The sequence below is a fragment of the Hypoxylon trugodes genome, assembly GCF_022578975.1.
Source record: "Hypoxylon trugodes strain CBS 135444 unplaced genomic scaffold F4822scaffold_4, whole genome shotgun sequence".
Lineage (NCBI taxonomy): Eukaryota > Fungi > Ascomycota > Sordariomycetes > Xylariales > Hypoxylaceae > Hypoxylon > Hypoxylon trugodes.
In genome coordinates this window covers 2,911,445-2,937,773 of record NW_026250019.1, presented here as the reverse complement: position 1 = coordinate 2,937,773, position 26,329 = coordinate 2,911,445, and the positions used below count along the sequence as shown (strand labels likewise).

Genomic DNA, 26,329 nt, shown 5'->3' with positions numbered 1-26,329 from the left:
GAGTTGGCGTGAATATATATGATTGCGAACCGAAGCGGAAACGAAATAAGGGTAATATTCTTCCGGCGAGCTTTCATTTTTGTTGTTGAAGGGGCGATTTTGTAGATGTTGTATTGGGCTAGGTAGGGTTAACTAAGGTTAATAGGTATGGAAATGCATTAAATATAAATATTTATACATACATTTGGGTCTTTATAAAGTAAATACCGAAGTAGAGAGTAAGGGAGAAAAACTAGATTTTGAGCCTTGGAACTTCTTCCTTATATGAATCCATACCCTCCAGGAGGCTTTATGGGGGTGCCTATATGCCCAACCCATCTATTCTAAGGGGGACGGCTTGGCTACCACCTAGGTTTGTAGATCTGCTACGATTTGTATATGCATATGTAGGATACCCGTCATGAAGCTACAATAGGAAGGGTCTGGTTTGATGGAACTCACGTTGTACACATACGGAGATGCTGTGCCGGCGTTGGAGTCAAGGGGTTCTGAATAATCGCATTGCATCTGCATGGAGGGCTCGTAAATATTGTGCACATTCATATTTCTGAGTATTGTTACTTTGATTATTTCAATTTAATATTAAACTCGCATTCGATATCCTCATTATATGTATTTTGTTTTAATATGCATGCTAGTAAGTTGGGCGGTGACATCGATGGATGCTCTATTCAACTTGGGCTACGATACAATTAGATGGTCACACAGAGTATATAGCAAGCATACAGTAGGATCAATTTCCATTTCATTATAGGTAATATCTTAGGTTGATTGATGTAGGTACGTACGTACGTAGACAAGCTTTTAGGTATACAGGCAAGTGAGCAGGCCATTACTTTCCTAGCCAGAATAGCAAAAAACAAGAACAGAGTAACTCCGATATCCATGATCCGTTAATTAGTACCCATCACTTTCCTCAATGATCTCGTCGTCGTCGTCGTCGTCGTCGTCAAAATCGTGAAGCATAGCTCGAATTTTATTCGCCTTTTCTTTATTACGGGAGACTCTCCATACGGGGACATCTGTATCGTCATCTGAATCATCGAGAACGACGGCGGCAGCGGCAGCGGCCCTGTCGGAAGCTCGTTTGCTCTTGACTAGTTGGCTCATGGAGGGGATTGCGTCGTCGTCGTCGAGACTGTCCTGGGTTGCATCGAAGCGTGTTGGCTCGTAATACAACGGTTTCTTCGGCTGCGGTTTGGCGGGACGACTATGATTGCCGGCGATAGAAGAACTAAGTGGTGAAGTGACCGAGGATCGCCGCTCTCTCCTAGGGAGAGATGAAGTCGGTATTGCGTTACTTGATGTGGCAACATCATCGCCGACGACAAAGCCTTCCAAGTCGGCGCCGCTATCTGAGTCGTCCGTCAATTCCAGATCGCTCGTGCGTCGGCAGTCGTCGCCCTCATCAGCGCTCTCGTCATAGTAGCCTGCCGCTGTGTTCTGCGTCTTTTGCTGCTTCTTGGGTCGGCCGCGCGAGCGTCGCGGTGCTGAGGTTTTTGGCTTTGTATTAGTGGTGCGTTTGTGAGGGGTGGGGAGGCGTTCTCCCATATCTATCATGTCATCGTCATCGGCTTCGATAGCTCTACGTCGAACTTTTTCCTTGGGCTTCGTAGTCTGCTTCGTAGTCTTGGGGGCCTTTTTGGACATTAGGAGATGAGACGGAGGAGCTGATAGCTCTACAATTTCATCGTCATCGTCATCCGAAATTGGCGCTGCCACCTTTCGCTTCTTGCGTGCTGGTTCTGAATCTACAACTTCTCCATCTGTGTCAGGACCGTATTTTGGTATTGGAAGTCGACGATAACGGTTTGCATCTGATTCTGGGTATGGTTTCTCAAAAGGATCTAGGGCTGACGATGCTTTCGCTAACGACTTGAACAATTTCACAGATCTTTTTGTGTAATCTCCGTGCTTAAGATGTACTGTCTTCCGCAACTTTCTCTGCGCGGCGGGGTGCGCGGTCAAATCTACCTGTCCAATGTCTTCTGTTGAGTCTCGGTGATAATAAGGGAGGTGTTTGTATATCTTATTGAGTTCCTCGGTTTGGCTATCGGTGAGTAGTACCCGTTTAAGTGCTGGGACGTCAACTACCTCGTCTTCCTCGACAGGTTTGCGCACTTCTTTTTGTTTTGCAGGAGCTGACTTTTTGCCAAGTAGCGAGGCGACGCTGGCAAAGCCTGTTTCTACGCCGTCAGGCATATGGAATTTCTTGGGTGGTTTCTTCTTTTTAGCCCTCCCTTTCTTGGGCTCCGGAAGGCCATGGGCTTGGGTGTTTTCTACGGGAATTTCTACGGCTCTCATATCGACTTCGGGTCTGATATCCCTCGGAACTATCCTCGCAGAGAGGTCATGGCGGAAGTTGAACCGACTTCCATCGCATATCATGTGTTGCATCTTTTCGTAGCCGTCCTTGGATTTTGCGTAATTATCCTCTTCTTTTCCCCTCATTAGCAATAGAACAACGCGCCCCGCCCGCTTTCTTCCTGTTCGTCCCATCCTTTGAAGCATTCGGATTGGTGATGCGGATGCATCATAGCATATGATAAGGTCGACTTGGCCAATATCGAGACCTTCCTCACCGATTGAGGTGGCGACGAGAACATTAAATTCACCCGTCTTGAACTTTTGTATTCGTTCGATTTGTTCCGCCTGTTTCATACCTCCTGATCTTTTCGAGTCTGCCTGTCCCACAAACACCGCCGCACGGATTAGTGGTTTGTGGGTGTTGAGAACCCTCACAATTTCTTCGGCACTATCACGGTATTCGCTGAAGACAATGATTCTGGTATTAGTAGGACCACTCTCTGTGCCTTCACCTGCATCCATGAAATGATTTAGTACCGTATCGGATAAGTATGTGAGTTTGGGATGACTAATAAAATTGTCCTTCTTTGACCAGCTGGCGATTTTATCCATCATTTCTTGGAAGCTGGGGGATTCAATGATCTGTTTCTTGTATTTGGAGCCCTTTTCTCCCTTTCCTTCTGTTTCGTCTCGGAATTGGACTAGATTTTCGTAGAATGGTTTGATGCCGTGGAAATTTAGCAGCTTGATCCCGTGAGCCAAGCTTGTTAAGACGGAAAAAACAGCCATCATCATGAACTTGACTCCTTGGTTAACATGTTGCCCAGCACGGGCCATCCAATCTTTTCTTGCTTGTAGGAGACCAAATGTGGTGAGCCCCATCGGATCACGGCCCTGGTAAATGTTTTGCTGGCTTAATTTATCAACAAGTGGTTTCAATGCTGCTGAGTAGAGCTCCTTTATGTGGTTCATCTCATCCGACGGATCTAACAAAACGATGTCCTCATCTCTCTGATGAACGTATTGGCGAATGTCGATGGACTCCTCGGTGCGTATTTCCACATGTGAGATGCCCAAGCTGTCGATTACTTCCTGCACTGACTCAACCTTTGACCCTGGGGTCGCAGTAAGAGCCAGTATGCGGAAACTGCTAGTGAATCGTCTTAGAAAGCTAACAACTTTCACATAGGAATAATGCCCTGTTGCCCTATGGGCTTCGTCTACTACTAGTAATCCGATTGACTTAGGGTCGGCAAATCCCGAGGATAAATCATTCTCTAGCGTCTGGGGGGTCATGAAGAAAACCCTTCTACACTCCCACTCTTCTGCTCGAAGGCCCGGTGATATATCGCCTGTTAATAGGGTTGTTTGGGATCTCGGGATACCGGCAATATTGAAGCACGCATCGACTTGTTGCGATACAAGGGGTTTGGTAGGAGCCACAAATATGATTTTAGCCGATTTCATCCAGCGGAAGTAGTTCAGCATGATAGTAGCCGCGATGAACGTCTTGCCTAGACCCGTGGGAAGAGCTACGAGAGTATTGTTGAATAAACCATTCTTTACGATGCTAAACTGATAATCTCGAGTGGGTCCTAAATTGGTGGGATAAACCCATGTTTTCATGGCTTCTTTGTCAAGTTCATGGTGAGTAGGGGGCTCAGGTGGCAAGTCTGCACGGAAGGCTCGATTCCTGTTGGTTTGAGATGATCCGGGGCCTGGATCTTGCTGGATAGTTTGACCAAATAACGTAGTCTGTCGATAGGCAGGGATTGGGCCACCGACACGATGCTGCTGTTGGAAACCCGCCTGAGAGCCTCTTTGAGATTGAATGCTGTTTCTTTCATTTACTGGAGGACTCGAGAATGCATCTATGGGTATGTCCTCGAGATCAATGAATGATTGTCTATTGGAATTTGAGCGTTGCTAAAGTATATATTAGCATAACTCATATTCTTGACTATCATGTAAAGATCTAGGATGGTGGGAGCAACACCATGTATTATTCTAGATATATTGATACCTAGGTACATTACTGGTGTAATGACAGAGAAGAAAATAAAAAAGTTCATACCAGTGAATTCGTCCGGCTTGGATTGGCGGCATTCCTCTGAATTGGAGTCTTTTGGACGTGGGGCTGGAATCGTTCTTGATTCACCTTGGCGGGCTGAGCACGACTTGGAGCTTGACTGGCTGCGATAATTAGATCCTCATCGGCGATATCATCGTCGAATTCATCATCTGAATCCATGACCAATTCTAATGGTGTATAGCATAGCCATCCAAATGATGCATGGAGAATTTCCTAAGGGAGTTTCTTCCCCTATCAAATCATTAGGAGTGACTAATATCGAAGCTTGGTGAATCTCAGACGCGTCTATGAAGAGTGAGTAACCTAAGTAGGAATTATGGTGGGGATCGTTACTCGTTAACGTTCCGTTTGTCGCGGAGTCATGTGCCCAATCTACTGTGGCTGATGCTAGGATCTCTGAACGTTTAGTGGCTATCTTCTTTGGTAAGATCAAGTGGGGTTACCTAGCTATCTTATTTACCAATCACAGATCATCATTGTCTCAGAAAAAGTGGGATTTTAGAGGCTGAGTCACATCTTTTTCAACTTTACCCAGTGTCAACCTTAAGTTGGTCGGTGCACTTTAACCTTTCTCGTCACCCACCCCAGTCTTTTTATCAGCCTTTGACGTTCATTCCTTCATTCATCTTTCACTGCTTTTCTACATTACAAGGTCTGCTCTTTCACAAGAACAACCACAACAAAAAAAACTACTGAAAAACCACTGTTGCGAGAGAAAACATAGCGTTTCTTTCGACTCTCGGATTTACTTCGAGAGAACCTACAACCGGCGCAGCTACACATACAAGGCCTTTCTAGGTACATCATCATCATTTGATAACGATTGGTCGATTTTCCATCTCTCTTTCATACCTTTCTACGACCTTCCTCTCCTCAAATAACTCCTCAGATCGCACTCCTTTCGTTTCTCAATACTACACCAACTGACGCCGCCGCCGCAAAAACAACCTAATTAAAAAAAAAAAAAAACTACCTGAAAAAACCCACTGAAAAACAACTACAAGGGACGACGATACGAGAAGGCCTAGTCCTTACTCGCTTTCCGTGACGCGTTCCTATCGCCATCCTCAAACCCGAAATGGCTCCTCCCGGTCCTCGAAAGGGCTCGGCTCCTTCTGGCGCACGTAACAACCGTACTAGCAACGGTGCAGGGGTGGCTGCTCGAGGCGGAATTTCGAAGCGTCGTACCAATAACGCAGCCAGAGTCGACAGAGATGGCGATCTTGATATGGACGCCCCCGGGCAAAATGGCCGTCCCTCGCGCAAAGCGAAGCGTTCCGATCATCGCGATTCGCATGATACTGTCCCGACCGGTCCTCGATCTACCCGATCAGCGGCAAATGGACCCCGCGGGCCCAGACCAACAGCGAAAGCGCAACAAATCATACAACGAGTTATCACCGGAACCAGCGGAAGTCTCTCCTCGCGTATCGCGAATGGAATGTCCGGAGGCCCAAGAAGCTTCAAAGGCACCAATGCTCCGAACACGATGACGCTCCGAATCGAAGGTCTCAAGTCGAGCAAAGCCGCCCACAACGAGGGAGGCGGACTTAAAGAGCTATTGACCTTTCTAGAAAGAAAAGCCCAAACCGTTGGTAAAGTAACACGACCCATAAGGATTAAGAAGGTATGTGATAGTATTCCGTCCGAGAATCTGGGGGGTTACGGAGCGACGCAAATTCTCCGCATTCGTTATCATGCCGTATAGCTCGCAAAAAAACGAGGAGAGCCAATCTTTACCGAGCCGCGTGCCTATCCCGGATTCCTAGAACATTGTCAAGGTTTCATTACCTTGCTAACGTCTAGCAGTCACATATCAATGGTGACTTTGTCTTCGTGACAGCAAGTAAGGAAGATGCGGAAGAAATTCTGAAAGTTAATGGATTCGGATTCGCCGGTGCAAGTCTTACTATTACAGAATCTTCCGGAGATAATCCCCCGTCTAGCCAGAATAACCTATCTTCCAACGCTCTTGAAGTCAAAGACCAACTTCGTACCGTCCTCAGCCTACGATACGATGTCGAAGCGAAATTATTGAACCTATCTGCCCTTGGCGAAGATAACGGGCTCAACCAGATGGGCTTCTTCAGTGGCGAGAGTAGGCCAGAGAAGCTATTCCGCGCGCTGATGGCTGTCTGCAACGGATTATTCGAGACACCTCAGCAAAAACGCGAGGCCGTTGTCAGTATCAGCCTTGCGGGCAACAACATCGACGACGTCGTACAAATAATGGCCTTGGCCGACACGTTCCCCGACCTACTCAACCTCGATTTAAGTCGAAACCAATTCAAAGATATCAAGGGCCTACAGAAATGGCGTCATCGTTTCCGAAAGCTTGAGACACTGCTTCTCAATGCCAACCCTATCGAGATGGTGAACCCCAACTACCAAGCAGAAGTCATATCTTGGTTCCCAAAGCTACAGAACTTGAGTGGCGTTCAAGTTCGAACACCAGAACAAATTGCCGCCATGGAAGCCGCATCTAGACCTAAACCAATCCCGCAACATGGCGCGGACTTCCGTGACATTAACGGCGTCGGTGAAGGCTTCATTAGAGAGTTCTTGACGATGTACGATGGGGACCGAAATACTCTCGCTGCTAAGTACTACGACAGCGAAAGCACCTTTTCTATCTCTGTTAATAACACGAGCCCTCGTCAAACACAGAACACGCAACCTGTTGGCTGGGGTGCATACATCAAATTCTCCCGCAATCACGTCAAGATCACACATACTTCTACCAGAATCCAGCGTTTATTCACTGGGACGAATTTCATCCGAAGTGCATGGCAACAAATGCCTCTTACACGGCATCCGGATCTCACGACAGAATTCAATAAGTACATCATCGACTGTCACCCCGTTCAAGGCCTCGCCGACCCAACTGGACAGAGTCCCGTGGGTGTAGATGGAATGATCATTACCATCCATGGTGAATTCGAAGATCAAGAGCCTGCCACTATGAAGACGGCTAAGCGAAGCTTCTCTCGTACAGTTGTTCTAGGCCCTGGGGCACCAGGTGGTCACTTCATTCGGGTTATCAGTGATCAGCTTTGTGTCAGAGCTTTCAACCCATTACCGGGTTCCACCCCAGAACCGGTTCCTCAATCCAACGTGGAACCGCAGCAGCAACAGATGGTAATCGAGCTCTGCAACCGAACGGGCATGACTCCAGAATATTCTAAGTATTGCTTAGAGGGAGTCAACTGGAACTTTGACCAGGCTCTGGCTTTGTTCAACGAGAAGAGGGTAAGATTTTTCTCCTAAGATGCAATATAACAATTAGATACTGATAGACAATAGGAGATGTTACCGGCCACAGCCTTTGCAGCCGTGTCTCAATAGAACTGATGGCACGGCTCAGGCTATACCAGCCCGGGCAATCAGGGCAATCAAACTGCTCTACGCGAAGAATATTGCATTGGCCTAGGAGTTTGCGGTTTAGTGTACTTGTTTATGAGGTTACGTGGCGTTTGAGGAATTTGGCATTTTACGGGGTGGTTTATGCTTGCCTGCAAACAGGTATATACATACGGCAGACGAGGAAGACTAAGATCTTGAGGGAATGAGATCTTATGATACCTCTAGGGGTATAGGAAACAACACTTGACCAGACTGAGATTCATGTATAATTATTACTCAGCGCTCAGTTCTCGTCGGCTTGGATTCGGAAAGCGTCGGGCTGGATCAATAGTATCCTAGCGAGTTGTAGTGGAGGAAAAAATGAATCGATTCCGAACCCCAAAAATCGTGTTTTGCGTATCGTGACTTAACTGTAATATGTGATATTGTGAAACCTGACTTAATTCCGTAGGCAATAGTAGGCAGCTGTTGAAGATACCTGGGTATTGGCGTAGTCTTCCATATATGTATGTAGCCTGGTTTAATTATAGTTCTCCGATGACATCTACCAAACGCAATTCTTTATGGTGAGCCATCTAGGTATTTAAGCCAATTAGAATATGGTAATCATTGCTCATGTGCTCTACGATGTATTGGGGTTCCGGCTGGGTGCCGCGCGCTATCGGACCTGTGGGGGAGGAAAGTAAGCGGATTTTAAATGAGATTCATGCTTTAAGACGACAATTGGTTCGTAGTAAGTGTGCGTCTACGATGAGCGAGCCGTGATAATTCGTATTACGGCGCTTATAACCATAGGATGGTGGTGACCCGGGGCGGGGGGCTAGGCTCATCTCGGTAAGCCTACAGATTTACATCTTCCCGGTAGAGATCTCTTATGCGGTTGGAAGAAGATTGGACGGGATGACGACACTTGCTTTTTTATTTTTCGTTTTTTTTATCGTTTTATTTTATTACGGATGATTAAAGTTGACCCTTTCTTGTGACCAACTATCATCCTCCCGAAGCGGCGGGTGTGTGATTTTTATGCAATTGAGATGGCTGTTGCAAAGAAGTTGTTAGAGGTCTCGGAATCGGGCCGCTTGCGTACTGCTATGTACACCATCACCCCCAAAATTACCTACTCGATACGTATTATGTAGGCTTTAAATGGATAGGGTCGCTTTCTGTTGTAAGACTATAGTTACATACTTAAATACGCATTCGGCATCAATATTGTAAAAATAGTAGCCGACAGATGTTAGCGTTGGTTTGAAAGTGAGACAATACTTCTTGGGTTAGAAGGGGACAAAATTGTCGCACGTTTAGTAGATTTAATAATTTCATGGTGCGAGTGGTAGCAAACTTGACAAACGAATGATGGATAATATCCCTGGGGCAGAAAATAGATGTTCATGGTATGTTTCGCTGCCCACCTTTTGGGGCCGATTTTCGCACGGGATTTAGTTGAACGCGAAAAAAAAAACAAAATGTAATTGGGAGAACGAGTTGGGTAAATCTATACGAGGACGCTGAAAGTGGTAGAATTATGCGATGGAAATAACTATGCCAGCGATGTACGAAGTATGCCGCTTGCTGATGCTAATGCTAACTCGAATTGTTGGTAGGAAATAGAGAGAAGGATTAATTAATCGGTAGCGATTTCCGGGTGAATACTACCCAAATTCTATAATCACCAATCAAATGTCGCACGTCTGTACGTAGGTACCTCCTAGCCACCTTCCACCAATGCAGTTCGAGTTCGGTACGTAGTGGGGTTTTAACGTTTCACGATATGTACGCCTTCTTCTAGTGGTTAGTGCCCGTCGTGTTCAAACTCCGATAGGATAAGCGTCGTACCTCGTACCCCGACTGGTTTTCTAAGAAACAGCTACCTATAGTAGGTAGACAGCCTATCTCCAGGGCTTGAGATCACGTTAGGCATGGTGCCTATTTGCTTAGGGCCTGCTTGGGTACATAGTCCTCCCATTTCAATTGGACAATTCCTATCGTTTATCCCATCAAATCACTTTTCTTGCCGCCATCATCGTTACATTATTGTACGATAATCATGGCCCTACTCAATCACTTAGTTAGCTTTATTGTCGGATTTACAAATTACTCACTAAAAAAGAAAAAGGGAGGATCTAGGAATCACGTTGAATATGCTCAAATGGTCAGCAATATATGTCGGCGAGAGGCAAATAATATACGGATTGAGCGAGCATCACTTACATGAACGTGTCGCCAAATCCTTCGCTTGACCCGCAAACCACGCGAGAAAGTATCTCTCCACCTACTAAGCACCTACTAGAGCAGCTACTAGAGGTCGACCCATGGTGTCAGCAGGGGTTGAAGGAGTTTCCCCCTTTTTCTGCTAGTAACCTTACGTCGTACCGAATCCACTCTGTATGGTACGCTTTACATGCCCAGCCTCAGGGTAATTGCATGTACCTGAGTCTCGGCTGAGTACCTTACAGCGCCTAGCACCATCGGCGCTTTTAGTCGTATCACGGGTTGTTGGAGGTACCTGACGCTGTATGCATGGACCGGCTTTCTATCGTGTGCCCCCTGAAGATTACCATTTTCCTATTCGACCGACGAGATAAAGGATCCACAAATCGCTCAAGGACCCCTAGTCAACTTCCAATGTCGTATTCCCGTCTTTCTCATCGAGGTTGCTGTGCTCGAGCATCTTTCTGTTTGTTCCCGCTGCTAAGGTTCTTTCGTCCTCTCACACACGTTCTCTCCCTCTTGCATCTCCCGGCGGCTTTGCTCCTCTTTCTCTCTTTTGCTGCAGCTTGCCTCTCTTTCGGGTTCCATCCCATCGTTGTGGTATTCTCTCCTTGTCCTTCTTTGTCCTCCACTCGATAGGATTACCTACTCGTCAGTCTCTCCTAAACGAACGTTTTTTTGGATACCTCCATTTTTTCCTCCGTCCTACGTTCGTGCATGATATCTCGGTATTGCAGCGCATTTGGATATTCAACCACAAGAGCTGACACTACTACGTGGTATACGCAGTAGGAAACAATTTTAGGCAAATTCAACTAGTCTTGCTATTGTAGAACGTGTATTGGTTGGTTAGGTTTGGCATACCTTGGAAACCTGCGACGCCACGCCCGTCAGGAGAGAGATCGACTGTTTCCACTCTCCCGCTCTGTAATCTCGAGGACAGGACTGAAACATCTTTTTCCCAAGAAGACTGCCAAACTTTGTTCTGCAGATCACTTTTTGTCCTACGTGGGCCGGTCCTTTAGATTCGAGTGTATTGTTTGCTATACGTCGCAAACAAACGATACTTGGTCATCTCGACGACAACAGTTTTTCTTTGACATCGATTTACTCTACGAGTTATCCATCCAATTAATTTCAACATTTTGTTGTCGCCTCATCAGCACCTAGCCTCGGGAGCAACAGCCTTTTAATAGCACAATTTAATATCAAATCGTGTTACAGACAAAGCGCTGCGCCTCCACTATCGAGATAACCACGTCGACAACTAATTCTAACATTGCTGGATTATTCTTACCTTCTCTTGCCGGCTGATCATGACTTTGTGATAATCACCGACAATCTGGAGGCGACTTAATTGGTCTTGTTGCTTATTGGTGTGGAAGAGTCGCTTCGGGCCCGACGAGATTTTATATGATACCATGTCGCTTCCTCAACCCTCATTCCCTTTGACGGGCGCTTGTAGTGTCATTTTCGACAATACCCTTTACTCCTTCTCGGCCGCTGGATTCGAATCATTGGCCTTGGAGGATGGAGCTGAATGGATGAAGCTACCTGGTGGCCAGCCGGTCGAAGGTGCCGTTTGTGTTGGATCAACACCGAAGGATTCCTCGACTGCTGGTTTGTTCGTTGTCGGTGGAACATCGAGCTCGTCCGACTACACCGGCCTCCAGAAATTTACATATGCTACCAAGAAATGGCAGACTATAACACCACAGGTACCGGTGACGCAAAATCGAACATGGCATAGCGCGACATATGTCAACGCCACTGATTCTATTTTAATTTACTCCGGATCGACAGATGGACAACCGAATCTATCGTCGCAAACCTTCACCGTTACAGCTAGCGAGCCATACTCGGTATTGGCTTTCCAATCCGATATTTCGCCGCCGGGTGTCGCGCCAGTTCTTCTACCATGGTCGGAAACACAGGCGGTGTTGATTGGTGGTAACCCTACTAACGTGAATGTAATGCTATTTGATGCATCGGGTTCTTGGAGAGACTCAGGCACGACCCTGGCTGAGCCTCTTCCTAAGAACACGACATTTATAAAGGCTGCTTTGATTAATGGCGATGATGGCAGCAAACACCTTTATACATTTGATCTCACAACTTCACCAAACTCCGTCAACAGGACGATGATACTAAACTCGCATGGGGGTGCAATAGCTAATGCGGCTCCAGCCTCGTCGGCGTCAAAGAGGTCAGCCGAGGATAGCGATATTGAGAAACGAGATCTCACAGAGGGGAATTGGCCACAATACAACTCAACCCTAGCACCGGAAAATACGCGTAGTGCTTACTCTATCGCAACCGATTCGAATGGTTTGGTGGTAATGTCGGGTGGTAATGACGATGAAATATTATGCATGTTCAATGCGAAAGAGAACAGCTGGAAGAACGCAACAACTGTATTTGGACAGCAAAAGGGCACGTTTTCGATCGAGTCAACGCCATCTTCGACTACGACTACCCCTACAGCTACGTCGTCATCTTCATCTTCGATGTCGACTTCTACTGCTCCACCAGCAACTACCACAACTGATGCGCCCGTTGCCGCTGCTACTGCTCAATCTGAAACATCTGCTGCAAACAGCGGGTTGCCCCCAACGACTCTTTTGGGTGTAGTATTAGGAACTATATTTGGCTTCGCTATTATCTTACTCTGTTTATTATTCTGGCTTAAGCATCTAAGGAAGCGACAAGCTTACATTGAGGCGGGACACGCGAGAAGAGCAAGCGGAATCCCAGATGAGAAAGATTTCCTAGGACAAGAAATGGCAAAGACATCTGGTGGGCAATTCCGAGGACACTACCCGCAGGAGTCGGCAGGCTCATTCTCATCAATGGCTATTTTGATGGGCAAGACTCAGAAGCCAGCTATTCAACGAAAGGCGAGCAACGATACAAAGCGCAGCTCCGTTAGCAGTATCTTTAACAAGCAGTTTAAGAGCACTATTGGTCGACCGCAACCTCAAATGAGTCCGGAACCTAGTTTCATTCCTAGGGATGAAAAGGGTGTCTCTTTTGAGGCTGGCGCCAACGATCCTAAGCCCCGTCCCCGCCCAGCAGTTGACCAGGAAGGCACGAGAAGGAGCTCCGGCTGGAATAAGTACTGGTCTAGCGGCAGCACGCTATCGGTCCTTGGCTTTGGAAGCAGTGGCAACGCCGCACACCGCGATACCAATGGCTCGGAGCCGAGTTCTATTTACTCGGACAAGAATCGCCTAACTCAGGATTCAGCTACAGTGCCACCGTTGCAACCATTGCAAGTCCCAGTACATGTTGGAGGACGAGCAGAGTTGAACCGTGTCAACTCGGGTAGCCCGACAGTCTCACAATACAACCCAAGAATCGGGGAAGAGATGTCTGGTCAAATCGAGGAGCGACCTGTATCCCCCGTATCATCTTCTGGTTATTCTAGTGGTATCCCAGCTAGTATTCGCGACACATGGGACCCGACAACGGCGAAGAAGGCCTGGGATAATGAGCGCGCACCAAGCAGCACCTATAGCTCAAGCATTTATCAAACCGCTCTTAACCCGCCTGGTCCGAACCGACCTCCAACTGGCGTATCAACGCAACCGCAGCTGGCAATGGCATCTAAATCAAATGACTTGAGCTGGCTAAATTTGGGGGATAACAACCGGCCATACAGATAAGTCAGGTGTCTTGCGTTCGGCGTTCTTTTTCACTATATTCATCGTCTTAATGATCCTGTTACGAAAAAAAGTTTCATGACCCTCGCTTATACCCATTGCCATTCACAACAAAAGTTCTCGGTCTGAACTCACGGGCCACACCACGGAATAGATGGGTCATTCACCACGCCTATGGGGAGGAGAAGGAGTGGATCAAAAAAAAGAGAAAAGAGCACCTTCGTTCAGACGTCACTTACCATAAGCTGCCCTTGGCGCAGTATAATTCACACATACGCAATCAGCATTATACCAACTCAACACAACATAAAACTTCATACCCTCCTTCGCATCTGGAAAGGCGCAGCCGCTGGCATTTTCATCATTGAACATACCATTTTTGCATTCGGTCTTCTATAATTATAGCATGCTATGTACATCGCTCGGTCGTTGGGCGTCCCTGTGTATTAGATCGGGGGCGCTTCGGTTCTTACTCGACAACTCGTCGTTGAAAGTAATTGTTACATTGACAATGAATCTTTTTTTACCTATTTTATTTCCGGCTGCCCCTTTCCCTTCCACGTTCTTTGCATGATACCACTAGATTCCGTCTCCCGAGGCGAGATGGCGAAATGGCACCACTCCTACACCGCTGCGTTCTGCTTTGAATAGTTTTCTTTTTTTGGTCGAATGAGGGTGCTCGTGAAAGAGGAAGAGGGGGTGATGGGGAGGGAAGCGTGACTGCGTTCCGTTACGTTGAAGAAGTTTGTTGATCTAATGAGGAATGGGGGGAAAGGGAGGAGTATTCTGTATCTACTGTACACATACATCTAGGCCTTGTGCGTGTATGTATATGTACCAACAGCTATCTCTTCGCGAGATCCGCGTTGCTTTTTACAGGCTTCGCTATATAGGGAGCGATGAACGCCTTGCTGTCTATAGTAGGAGTCTGGATCGTTCTGAATAAGAACTAATTGTACAAACTCCGACGTTTTTGCTTACTGGGCGGCCTATGATTCTACGTTAATTAGCAGTTAGCTTGATCGGATCCTGCACCCGGATCGTCAACCGGTGAGTAGTCAGCGCTCCGTATTAACGATTATTTCACAGTGCCAAGGTAAATTTACAGTGAAGCATTCTATGTGTCTATTATCATGTTATCTACCTGTACCTAACCTAATTACCTCACCCAACCTCCCAAACCATCGAGCCAGCATCTTTCCCACGATGAAACACAATCCATCGTCATCATCCCTTTACACCTTCACTTCCATAACACGTCTCGTTCTCAACATCCTACAGACAACGGAACAATTCTAGTTCCAAAGAGGAAACACGTTATCCGTCACCAACTGCGCCTCGGGCTACACGTATGAACACGGAATAGTTACCACAACAAGCAGGAGGAACAAGAGTATGTAGTGGCTGTGTCACCAACTACGTCAATCAAGTAGGTATCTACGTATATCGGACAAGTTGACGAGTTAGGTAGGCAGCTAAGCTACACTGCTGATCAATTGATTGATTGACTGCTGAATAATTACAAAAGGAAAAATAATGCCATGAATTGACTGCACATAGCTAACATGTCGTTGTTGCTGCGAAGTCGTAGCGCAGTTAAAGCGGGGAAGGGAAGAAGGTATTGGGCAACTTAAGCAATAGCAATAAGCAAAGAACCATCCTGAACGCCGGCCATCAGCTTGCCTGCCCGCCTGCCTGTGTCTACACTCTGCCGATCCCACTGACGTGAACTTTCTCTTCTCATACTACTACTATTTGACATCTTCATTACTTAGTAAATCGGCCTCGGCTCCTCCCACTTCTGATGTTGCGGACGGGATGCAGCATCCACACTCGGCGAGTCTATGCTCGTATCGGGTCCGAACGACATACGTCCGCTCCTTCTGCGTCTAGCGCTATGGTCTCCTCCGGCGAGAGGACCGATCCACTCCCACGCCCTGCCAACTTCGCCGCTGCGTCCTTCGCGCTGGCTCGTTCGGACGTTGCTGTTCTGCTCGACAACTGCCTTGACTCTCTGCCATATCTTCTCGCGCTGCGAGAGCGAATGGACTGATCTCAGCACATCATCACGTAGGTTCGGGAGGAACAACCACGGGTCGTCGATATCCTCTTCTCCTAACTGTTTCTGTGTTGCCAACCTCTCGAGCACGAGATCGACTAAGGCTGGAACCTTCTTCGCCGCGGCTCGGTTGGATTTGTATTGGTATTGCGCCCATATAGCCGTAAGGACAAGCGAAATCACAAAGCTAATATGGAATCGATATCTTGCCAGGCCGAGCCAGATTGATCGGCGGATGGCGCAGGTGAGTGAAATTCGAGCGAGAGAGGCGGAGGTGAGATACGTGTTTGGAACACCTCCGGAATCGGTGGTTCTATGGAGGTCGGAGGAACTCTGGTTAGTCCAACGGTCAGACTTGTTTAATTCATTATATGGTACAAATATATTTCGGTAAATCAAATGGTTCGTAAGGGAAATCATAAACTTACTGGACTTCCACTTCCTCCCTAGTCTTGATCTCGCCAAGCGCTGCTCCCCAGAGTTCCTCAAACTCCTGACTATTCATCTTCTTGCTTTTCTTCTTGTTGATAATCTCCTTTAATTCCTGCTCCTCGATCGCCGGGCTTTCGAACTTTGCACCCTCCTCATTGATAGGCTCGCCGCATTCGTATTTGGCAGTCCGCTCTCGAAGTTCCTCAACAGCCTTATCGGCAACGGCCTGAACTCGGCGGACCTTTACACCATCAGGCTCGCAAGTCGGAGGTAGAGGGACAGCACCGCCGAGAGAAAGAGGGTGAGGCTTAAGGATGTAGTCCTGTTCACATCGGACGGAGAAGTCGGCGTAGCAATAAGCATGAGAGGGGCAAGGTTCGCAATCGGGCTCTACGGCATCGATAAGGGATTGCGGAACTGTAAGCTGAGGAGGTAGAACGGATTGTGCCCATTCTGGAGTTTCGATCTCGTTAGGAATCGAGCTTCTAGATTGACCGACGCCACAGTAACCAACGGCAATCTTCTCTTGTCGATACCATCCAGCATACGCACTAAGAAGGGTAACAAATAAAATGGATAAGATCGTGCCGCGGCTAATGCCACCAGATTGCTGACGTTGTCGTGCTACTCGGGCAACAGCAGTTAGAGTATCGCTATCCACGGCATCGTCGGCATCAAGTTCAAACTGTTCTTGTGGAGTGAACTCTTCCCCAGCATCGACGGTGAAGGATTCTCGGGTTTTAACGGGCGCCTTTATGGGTATCGGCGGGGTAAAATTCCTAGGCATACTCAAGCGTTCTTCCTTGGCCACGGGAGCATGTCCGTCCGTTCGTCGCCTTGTACTAGTACTGCGGGGCTTGTCCACTGCGGGCGTCTTTCTTCGAACGCTTGGAGTCTGATGATTATAAGTCACTGGAGTTTGGTCGATAGTAGAAGGGGAGCTACCGCTCTGGAAGGGATTGTCGTTGGTGAAGACGTCTGAGGTGCGTCGAAAAAGGCCTTCGTCGGATTCCTCCTTCTTGAATCTAGGAGCGGTTGCAGGGGCTGGGGCTGGAGCTAGAGCTGGGGCCGGAGTATGCCTCCGAACCCTGCCTAATGTTCGACTGCCTTCGAGTTCCGGGCCTGTGTCCGTATCCGAGGTTTGGGCCGCGCGACTTGAAGCTCGAGGCTTTCTTTTTGTAGGACTAGGAGTCGGTGGCGGCATTGGTTGATCCTCGGGCTCTTCCGTCTTGATCCTCGTTGATGTTTTCCTAGGCGACCTAGATCGACGGGTAGTGCGGGTGGGGGGCGCAAGGTCTTCATGTTCGTCAAATGGATTGCTACTGCTCTGTGTATCTGCATCGACAATGCCCTTACTTGAGCGCTTTGCTCGCGCACGAGCAGCTAGAATCTTCTTTGACTGAGGCGCAACCTTTTCATTGAAGATTTCAACTAGTTGTCCTTTCTTTGCGCTCGACGTGTATGGAATATTGTGGGCAACCAATATCGATCGTAGGCGTGGAATCGTTAGGGTCTTCGCATCGAAGCCCGGTTGAAGGTAATCGAGGCTCTCCGAATCGGACATTGTGGAAGTTTGGTGATAAACCGACAGCGAAGTAGAGTTGGGGTATATTATTAAATACTAGGGAATTGAAAATGCACGTGGAAGAAAAGAAGTGTTGTTTCTCGCAAATTCTTACGGAGTGAACGCCGGAGTTGTCATTGAGAAGTATTGAGACAACGTATCAAAGCAGGTCCGTCTTGATGACGTCGGAGTAGAACAGACGTAAGAGACGTGGTCTCAGTACCGTCAATTTCTAACACAGGACGAGCTCCCAGGCCACTGCTGTACAAAGTTGTCAACAGCGGATTCGGCGATATTTAGCGAAATGCGAAATTAGAAATACGCGTGGTGGTGATAAATTAAAAGGTGGGGGGGATTCAAAATGGAATTGTGTTGTTGAAAGAAGTTTAAGCAAGGTGGAAATTCCGTTGCAGTGGCAACAGAAACAACCTTTACACTAGCTATCAATATCGTAATCGTGCTACGCCAGAGCTCCACTCTTTCTCAACAGGGATATTCCAACAACGGAAGATTATCGGATACTTTTCTTGATTGGGAACTCTATCACCACTTCTCAACCAATCATCTCTTTGACATTGATTTAGCCAAGATTTCTACCTAGAGCTTGTTAGGTGTCGCTATGAGTGGCAGTATTTGATTGGCGAGACGACCACTTTAAGGTGAGCTGATGTCAATAACATCAGCCTTAGGCACAATTAATTACCTATCACATTCAGCTATCAATCGATGTAAACACCAAATCATTGTTGACACATTTATCTTGAGCTATCTAGGTACACAAATAAGTTTAATGCTAGGGCAAAAAACCACGTAGTACATACAGAGTATACATATAATACAGAGTTCTCAAGAAGCTCATCCCAAACCATTGAACTATGATGCCAACCACCAACGCAGTGCACCACAATAAGTCGCATCCGCCTCCCCCCATTTTATAACATATAATACTACATCCCCTTAATTATACGTGACAGTACGTTTTTTAGCTTCCATTAGGTAATGACTATACTACTAGGGATGCTGATATTATATTCCTCCCATGACTGTATTGCCTCCCAAGGTGCTTTCTATCAATGCAGCAAGCCGGTGCGCCAATAATATGATAAACAATTCAGCCGACCAACCCAACATATACTAACTTTTAGTAATTAGTCACTCCTTAACCCTCCATCTTATACCTAGGTATCTTGGTCTTGTAGCTCGTGTCAGCTCGCCGTTCCCTTCTCCTCTAGCTTCTTCTCGGCCTCGTCCGCTCTTCTATTCGCGTCCGCAATTTCTTGCTGTAGTTGTTTGATGTATACAATTGCCAGTTCCACCGTACTAGCTTTACTGTTCGGACCGTTCGACTGTTTGCCGTCTTTCTTGTCTCCACTGCCACCCTCGCCGTCGCCCTCGCTTAGATCTTTAGCCACACTTCTCGGTAGCAACGTTGCGATTTCCTGAAGTGCCGAATTGATACGATTTCGACGGCCCTGCTCCGCGATCTTGTGTGAGGTCCGTTTCGAGGTTAAATTTGTGGACAGCTCGCTTGGATATGAAACTCCCGGCACCGTATTCCCCTCTAGTATATTCTGATAATTCGATTTAGATGCCAACAACCTCGAGGCCGAATCCTCGGCAGATAAGCCAGGTGTTCCTGGGAGCAGTGGTTTTATATTCGGTGATATCTTCGGCCGAAGAGCCGGCGATATGGAGCTAACACTTGTCCTCTTCTTAGGTCCCCTCGGAGCTATAAGCGGAGTTTTCCTTGGGTTAGGAGTAGAGGGCTTGGGCGTAAGTTGAGGACTTTGAGTTGCCGACGCTGTCGCCGAATGGATGGGTTTCGGAAGAACGGGCGAAGGGAGGGAGTGGAAATTTGTTGTCTTTGCCGTCTCTGGGTCGGCAGGCGACTGGGCGGGCTGCTGCTGCGTATCGAGCGACGGAAGATCAGGCCTGGAGAAATTGACGGACTCAGGTAGCTCGAAGCTTTCTATATGCTCGGAGCCACTCTGTTCGGGATTGTTCGGGTCGGCCGTCTTACTCTTCGGTGAAATCCTGAAAAGCGAAGCCGGCGTTGCAGGTGATGGCTTTCCTGCTAGAGCTGCAGGCAACGTCAGGGGGGCTGCGCTTCCATTGTTCTGCGGTTGGATGTACGGAGATTGTCTAGCCGAACGAGGTGGAGGAAGTGGCGGGGGCGGCATTTCGAGCGCTTCTGGAGACACCGACGCGTTCTCCGAGTCCTCCGTCGACGCCGCCGAGATTGATTTCGGCTTTGGTGGATGTTCCGAGGCCTCGGCCGCAGACTCGGCCAACTCACTCAATACCTGTGCGTTTATTATTGGAGTCGAAGTATTCTTCCTTCTTTGAGGTTTTGTTATCGGCGACTGTCGGACGTTTGGTTTTCTAGCCTTAGTAGCATTACTCTTGCGTACTTTCTTAGACAAGTTTGTCGCGCTGTTCATTGCTGGAGAAGGTTCAATATCCATCTCCACAGGTGAGTTAGTTGTATGGCCTGAGTGCCTATGGTCAAATGTTGACGTTGATTCATTTTGGGCATGGAGCGCAGGAGACGTCAAAGGACTAAAGTAGGGCCCCGAATGAGAAAATCCCGGGTCGACTGGGAAGTGAGGTTCGAGGGGGGTCACTGCAGGTGATACTAGTGGAGTAAAGGCCATCTATTGGACGGTCAGCCATCGTTGATATATCTTGGGCTGGGGAGGGTGACGTGCATCTTGTTGCTCCTTAAGATGTTGATATCCATCAAACATGCCCGAAGAATGTGCTTGGTCCTGTTGTGCAAAGAACTGATTTGTGGCCTGCATTTCGAGGCTCTGCGGGGTTGGTGGTACCATGTTTCGCTGTTGAGCGTAGAAAGCAGCTTGTTGCTCGTGGAACTGTCTCTGTTGCTCTGCGAGCTGTCTTCTTTGTTGTTGCAGCCTCTGCTGCTGTAAAAATTGAATCTGCGCATCTATTTCGGAGATTGGATCAGAGGTTGAATGGTGCGGAGGCATCATCTGCGACGAGATCCCCGGGTGGCTTGGGGCCGACGTCATCGGTGAGATCTGATTTTGCGATCCCATATCATTTCTCGCGATGATCGTCGGAACGTTTGAATTGCTCATCGGAGTATCTATTGAGTCCCCATGTTGCTGGTGCATAATCGCAGCACTATTGGAGCTATTGAAATCGTGGAAATCGAATTGTAATCCATCCCCGAGATTCGACATGCCACCCATCTCAAGGAATTGTTGGAAGTCATCTTCACCAGCCGAAGTCATGGTTTGATCTTGTCCATTCCAACCGCTTGGGTCCATCATGGCCATACCTGACAATGACGACCGCCAAACCGAAGAGACTGAGACTAAGACTTAAGTTCGTCGTTGGGAATCGAAATCGCAAATTCGCGGGTTTTTCTTTGGTTACAGAAATACTCTCAATCCTTAATTTTTTCTATTCTATTGAACCATAATCGACTAAATTTGACGTCGCTGCGATATTCTTCGTCGATACTGCGGTCGCGCAGCGTGAAACGTATTGGGGGAAGTTGGTTAACGCATTTCTGAGGAGGGTGCAAAGCCCGCGCGCAAGATTTTTGACGAATTCTCTCTCGCTTTCTATTGACAGCCCACTCCGGGAAAGAGACTTGCTTAGCGACCGATACCAGTCGCAAGCAATATACTAAAGAGAGGCTAACGACTAGGGGCGGCAGCAAAGTCGTGGGATGGCTTCGTAGTGGTATGAAACTTCATTCAACCTGGCATGTTCGCTGAAGGACGGCCAAGTTTCGGTTCGAGACCAGGTGACTTTGAGTCCCGACGGCGAACTCCAGGAAAAAAGCGAGGACCGCGCGAGGAGATGGTGGGGGATCGCATTGGGAGAAATTGACTGGTCAGCCACAATGACAAGGTTTAGGTGGGGATCCACTGTACCACTACAAAAAGTAGTTAGTCCAGATCCATACTGGACATGGATGGGAAACGACAGGGTTAAGAGTTACCACTTTTACCAGAGCGACACAATCGGGTTGGCGCCCTGGCCGCCCTAACAGACCCTAAAATCAGCCATATCATCAGCCATATCATCAGCCACATTCCATCATGTCTGCTTGTATTCAAAGTGGCTGTGCTGTACTAAAGGCTAAACCAAGGCCATATTTAAGTTGGGCTTCGGCCTAAAGCGGCGATGCTCAGGCTCGGTTCAGGTTCGTACCTCCTGCACGCGTGGGGTTAGCGTTCGCAATGAGCAGGTGACGGTCTCAGCGCTAGGCTGGGGTTGCACATGCAGCTAACTCAACATCCGGCCTAGGGCCAGAACTTCCCTCCCCGCTCCTCCCCGTGAGTGCCTAGCAATTTATAAGAGAGAGTAATACATTAATACATCCTAAAGTTAGGTGCACATCCCCCCTGAGACAATGAATGCATAGAAGCCACACTTTTATTATTATAGCAGCCCATTCAAAAAAGTATGAAATACTTGCTTCACTCCCTTCTATTTTTTCTGTCATCTATCCCTTGTATCTTGGTATCTTGTACGTTGCCATATAAAGTGTCATGAGCTTGTCAAATACGTAAGTGTTGTCTCACGTCTAACGGTCCTAGTCAGTCGCGGGTAAAGCTGCCATCATCCTCTTGTCAGCAATAGGTCGGCTTGACTCGGTGTCTTCAAATGTTGACCTTGCTTAAATTGGAATCCAGATTAATGTTAATATGATTCCCTAAGCCTGGGGGTCGCGAAAGTCTAGCAGCAAAATTTTTCTACTTTCTAAACCCTTAACTCCACTGTTCGGACGCTTGGCCAGGAACCCCCCAAGGGCGTACGTAAAAGAAACGACTTTCCTTAGCTGGACCCGTTCTCCTCCGTGGAGCTGGAACATCGAAGGGTTTATGATCCTATTTATGGCCCCATGGTCTGCAGCGGATATTTGTGTTGATGAAACGGTGGGCTTTAGGTCTCTTTAAAAGATGGATGCTAGACGGGTGAATGCTCTAGAGTCACTTGAGCCTTTCCCTGCATTTTTCGCATCCGGTGGACTTTCAGCTGATGTATCGTAAAAGAGGCTCGTAAATTTGTGTAGTACTACTGCACGGTACATATAACACACCCATCCAGTTCCCATGGTGGGGGTCAGTGGCGGTTGACCATCCAGAAAGGGCAGGAAGCCGGGTAACGCTGCGTAGTCCTTCGAGCGGGGGATTAAATAGACTGGTTTGCAGTTGATTAAAATCCTTGACCGGCTTGCTTAAATAGATGAGATCCGAGGATGTCCGGTTTCTGTAACGATCTAGAGCGATCAATACTACCCGGTATATATAATATCTGAATCATATAAAGTCATGACGACTTTTATATAGAGGTAATCTAAAGTACGAATGCTTTTCAGTATATGAAAATTAAAGATGCAAATATTCATGTGGCCGTAGTCGCAAGATCCTGGAGGTTTATTAGATCTGATGATACCCGGAACCGAGAAGAACTAACCGCTGATGAAGTAAGCTGTAGACCCAAAGTCCCGGGATTAATATTGTGCATATGACCAATCTAAGGAGCTGACCGAGGAAGTTTTTAGTAGGTCAACAGGAAAACTTAAACCTATCACACAGCTTTAGTTTGAAAAGTTTGTGATGAGAAGAAAAAGAAATGTTGAATCCGTCGTACCAATTTCGTGGATGAATACAACTTCCCACTCGCGTACATGATGTATGTACGTTAGGTAGATGTACAAGGTATGTACATGTACATGTATGTAGGAACGATCCGAGTGGGGAAAAGAGGATAATCGCATTACCCAATTCATAAAGCTACTTTTCCAGGGTTACACGACCGTAATGCCAAATTCAAACGCTCACTACTAAACCTAAATAGCTGCTTACCTTCTTGGGAACCTTACCTGCCAAGGCATTTACCTAGCTTACCTCACTACATCATAATCCATATAATCCTGCATTTTATTTTGTCAGCCTCAACATCGTCATAGAGGCTGGGTTGGGCATGATTTACGATCTTCACAACTCCTAGCGTCATTCCTCTTCGGGCGCCACGAGCACTATGAATTTATCAACCAATAAAGCCCAAGAGCTGCGCGACAAGATCTCGCAGACGGAAGAAGAACTTCAAGATTTACGAAGGCAACTAGTTGAACTCGAGTCACCGGTCCCAGATCCAAGTGCAGAACAGGAATCTACTTCAGCACTAGATCGTGAAAACCCCGTGGACACAATACCTGAGTGGAAATGGCCTTTGAAAGAGGATGAATATTCCCGATATGCTCGTCAGCTTATTTTGCCTACAGTCGGCATCAGAGGCCAGTTACGCCTGAAATCCACCGCTGTATTGGTAATCGGTGCTGGAGGACTAGGATGCCCGGCCGCTGCATACTTAGCCGGTGCGGGAGTCGGCACTCTCGGGGTCGTTGATGGCGATACAGTCGAAGCCTCTAATTTACATCGTCAGATCGCACACAGTACCTCAAGAGTTGGTATGATGAAGGTGGACAGCTTGATCGAGTACTGCCGAGGACTTAATCCGAATGTGCCGTACGCTCCCCACAGAGAACATCTCACACCCCAGAATGCGGAGAGCATTGTTTCTAAATACGATGTGGTCTTAGACTGCACTGATCATCCAACGTCTCGGTATCTAATATCCGATATCTGCGTTTTGCTGCAGAAACCACTCGTCTCCGCATCCGCTCTGCGCACAGACGGGCAGCTGATCGTTCTAAATAATCCGCCGACAGCCCAAGGTTCTAAAGAAGGCGGGCCGTGTTATCGCTGCGTGTTTCCTAAGCCACCTCCTGCTGATAGCGTAGTCAGTTGCGGCGAAGGCGGCATTTTGGGGCCGGTCGTGGGGGTCATGGGTGTGCTGCAGGCACTTGAGACTATAAAATTGATTGCGGCCGGTATTAAGGAAGAGATCAACTCAACGCCAAAAGAGAAAGTTACACCAAGTCTGCTTCTATTCTCCGCTACTTCAACTACATCATTCAGATCTATCAGAATGAGAAGTCGACGACCCGACTGTTTTGCTTGTTCTTCTAAATCAACTTTGACTTTGAAAGAACTACACTCCGGTTCATTGGATTATGTTCAGTTTTGCGGGGTAACGACACCGGTTAACGTACTGAAGCCCGAAGAGAGAATCACCGCTACAGAGTATAATGCCATTCTAGCAAAACAACTCGATAAGACACATCTATTGTTGGATGTCCGCGAAAAGGAGCATTTTGATATTGGCAGCATATCAGGTGCTGTGAACGTGCCATTTTCTACATTACAGTCCCGCGGTAAGTCAATTACCAATGGTGAGCGATTGGAACTAGAATACATACCAGATACATTACCACCTGATGCAGCTATATACGTTGTCTGTCGGGTAGGAAATGATTCACAGTTGGTGACACAAAAGTTGAAAGAAATGGGTTTAGACAAAAATGGAGGTCGCTTCATAGGCGATATTAAGGGGGGTATGCAGGCGTGGAAGCGCGAAGTTGATAACACGATGCCATTCACGTAATATTTTCAAGTCTCATGTCTCATGCTTCATAATGCATCAAAACTCGTGGCCAATATGGGAAAGGGGGGGTTCCATTCCGAAAATCCATTCCAATCCTTGCTGCTGTTATTACATGGGAGGGAGAGGCACCAAACGCCTATCCATTGAATTTTGTTACTTCTGTTTCCGCCGGTGAGATGTACTCTCAACAGCCAGGTAAGAAAATATGTTAGAATTTTTAAGGTATGTAGTTGCACCTTTTTTTCTTGTTCTTTTTCTTCCCTTAGACACACCCCACTGCTAGAGAATCCTGTCACAATCAGACGAAACTTGTTCGCTTCTTGTTGAATGCCCTTTGGTCCTTCAACCATTGTCTGTAACCTGCGACACTTGAAATCTTCTCGCCGTAGAAATCGGGGACTATAGAATCACGGTGTTAGTGAATTCAATTCTGAAATCCGAGCTCTACCCTTGATTTGACTTACCAGCATTCCCACTCAACGAACTGTTACTTGGATCTACTCTGTTCTTCTTGATGCGCGCAAAGAACTCCGACTCCTTGATGGCCATCGGCTGCTTAACGCCTCGCTTGAATATGTAGAATAACGCTGAACCCAAACTTGGTCCGGCTAGCCAGCCTAGACCCGCGAAACTCAAGGTCATTATTCCCAAGGCGAAGATGGGATCCATTGGAACTTTTGTCAAGAGCCAATCCATGTCCACGCTCACGAGTAGCATAGCACCTGCTGTACCTCCGGTTGTCATTGTGATTAAACTGCTGACGAGTTGGAACCGCCGTCGCGTCTTGCGCAGAGTGAAGAATGAGTTCCAGTCGAGAGTGGGGGTGGAAGATTCTGCGGAGGACGGAGCCGTGCCGGGGGCTGTCGTGGAAGCATTTCGTCGTGTGGTGGTAAATTGGCACTGCACGCGAGCAGGTTTTCTGGTGATTTGGTTGTTCTTAATCGATGGGATCGACTTGGTGCATGGTCGTTGTGCTGCTATGGAGGATAGAGAGGAGTATTGGCAGGTTGCCCCTCTCGGAAATGCGACCTGGAGTTTTAGGCTACGAGTGCCTAGGACGCCGAAGCGCGTTGCTGTTGTTGCGGCGGGAGTCAACATTTCGTCGGGTGTTGTCGCCGTATCTACGACGCTGGCATCGAATTCGAGTT

The 26,329-nt window shown here is 47.5% G+C and overlaps 7 protein-coding genes across 7 annotated transcripts; 3 read left to right on the top strand and 4 right to left on the bottom strand.

The window, feature by feature from the left end:
* Positions 1-728: 728 nt before the first annotated feature.
* On the bottom strand, positions 729-4,722 carry F4822DRAFT_400934 (P-loop containing nucleoside triphosphate hydrolase protein). Its single transcript, XM_051457895.1, has 2 exons — positions 4,382-4,722; positions 729-4,233 (listed from the first exon to the last, which is right to left on the bottom strand). Exons 1-2 carry the CDS (start codon positions 4,556-4,558, stop codon positions 898-900), a joined length of 3,513 nt encoding a protein of 1,170 aa, XP_051315895.1. The 5' UTR covers positions 4,559-4,722; the 3' UTR covers positions 729-897.
* Positions 4,723-4,956: 234 nt separating this feature from the next.
* F4822DRAFT_400933 (NTF2-like protein) lies at positions 4,957-8,292 on the top strand. Its single transcript, XM_051457894.1, has 3 exons — positions 4,957-6,026; positions 6,209-7,648; positions 7,703-8,292. Exons 1-3 carry the CDS (start codon positions 5,478-5,480, stop codon positions 7,742-7,744), a joined length of 2,031 nt encoding a protein of 676 aa, XP_051315894.1. The 5' UTR covers positions 4,957-5,477; the 3' UTR covers positions 7,745-8,292.
* Positions 8,293-11,003: 2,711 nt separating this feature from the next.
* Positions 11,004-13,724, top strand: F4822DRAFT_224856 (uncharacterized protein). The gene has a single exon (XM_051454054.1). The coding sequence runs from the start codon at positions 11,395-11,397 to the stop codon at positions 13,636-13,638; it is 2,244 nt and encodes a 747-aa protein (XP_051315893.1). The 5' UTR covers positions 11,004-11,394; the 3' UTR covers positions 13,639-13,724.
* A 1,063-nt stretch (positions 13,725-14,787) lies between these two features.
* Positions 14,788-18,086, bottom strand: F4822DRAFT_400928 (Man1-Src1p-C-terminal domain-containing protein). The gene is made up of 2 exons (XM_051457893.1): positions 16,123-18,086; positions 14,788-16,007 (listed from the first exon to the last, which is right to left on the bottom strand). The coding sequence occupies exons 1-2, from the start codon at positions 17,688-17,690 to the stop codon at positions 15,407-15,409; spliced, it is 2,169 nt and encodes a 722-aa protein (XP_051315892.1). The 5' UTR covers positions 17,691-18,086; the 3' UTR covers positions 14,788-15,406.
* A 665-nt stretch (positions 18,087-18,751) lies between these two features.
* On the bottom strand, positions 18,752-21,483 carry F4822DRAFT_224813 (helix-loop-helix DNA-binding domain-containing protein). The gene is made up of 2 exons (XM_051454053.1): positions 20,399-21,483; positions 18,752-20,344 (listed from the first exon to the last, which is right to left on the bottom strand). The coding sequence occupies exons 1-2, from the start codon at positions 20,990-20,992 to the stop codon at positions 18,896-18,898; spliced, it is 2,043 nt and encodes a 680-aa protein (XP_051315891.1). The 5' UTR covers positions 20,993-21,483; the 3' UTR covers positions 18,752-18,895.
* A 2,041-nt stretch (positions 21,484-23,524) lies between these two features.
* On the top strand, positions 23,525-25,330 carry F4822DRAFT_224787 (adenylyltransferase). The gene has a single exon (XM_051454052.1). The coding sequence runs from the start codon at positions 23,715-23,717 to the stop codon at positions 25,179-25,181; it is 1,467 nt and encodes a 488-aa protein (XP_051315890.1). The 5' UTR covers positions 23,525-23,714; the 3' UTR covers positions 25,182-25,330.
* A 149-nt stretch (positions 25,331-25,479) lies between these two features.
* Positions 25,480-26,279, bottom strand: F4822DRAFT_428457 (Pam17-domain-containing protein; the record flags this gene model as incomplete). The annotated part of the gene is made up of 2 exons (XM_051460921.1): positions 25,480-25,580; positions 25,646-26,279. 2 exons carry the CDS (start codon positions 26,277-26,279, stop codon positions 25,480-25,482), a joined length of 735 nt encoding a protein of 244 aa, XP_051315889.1.
* Between the last annotated feature and the right edge of the window lie 50 nt (positions 26,280-26,329).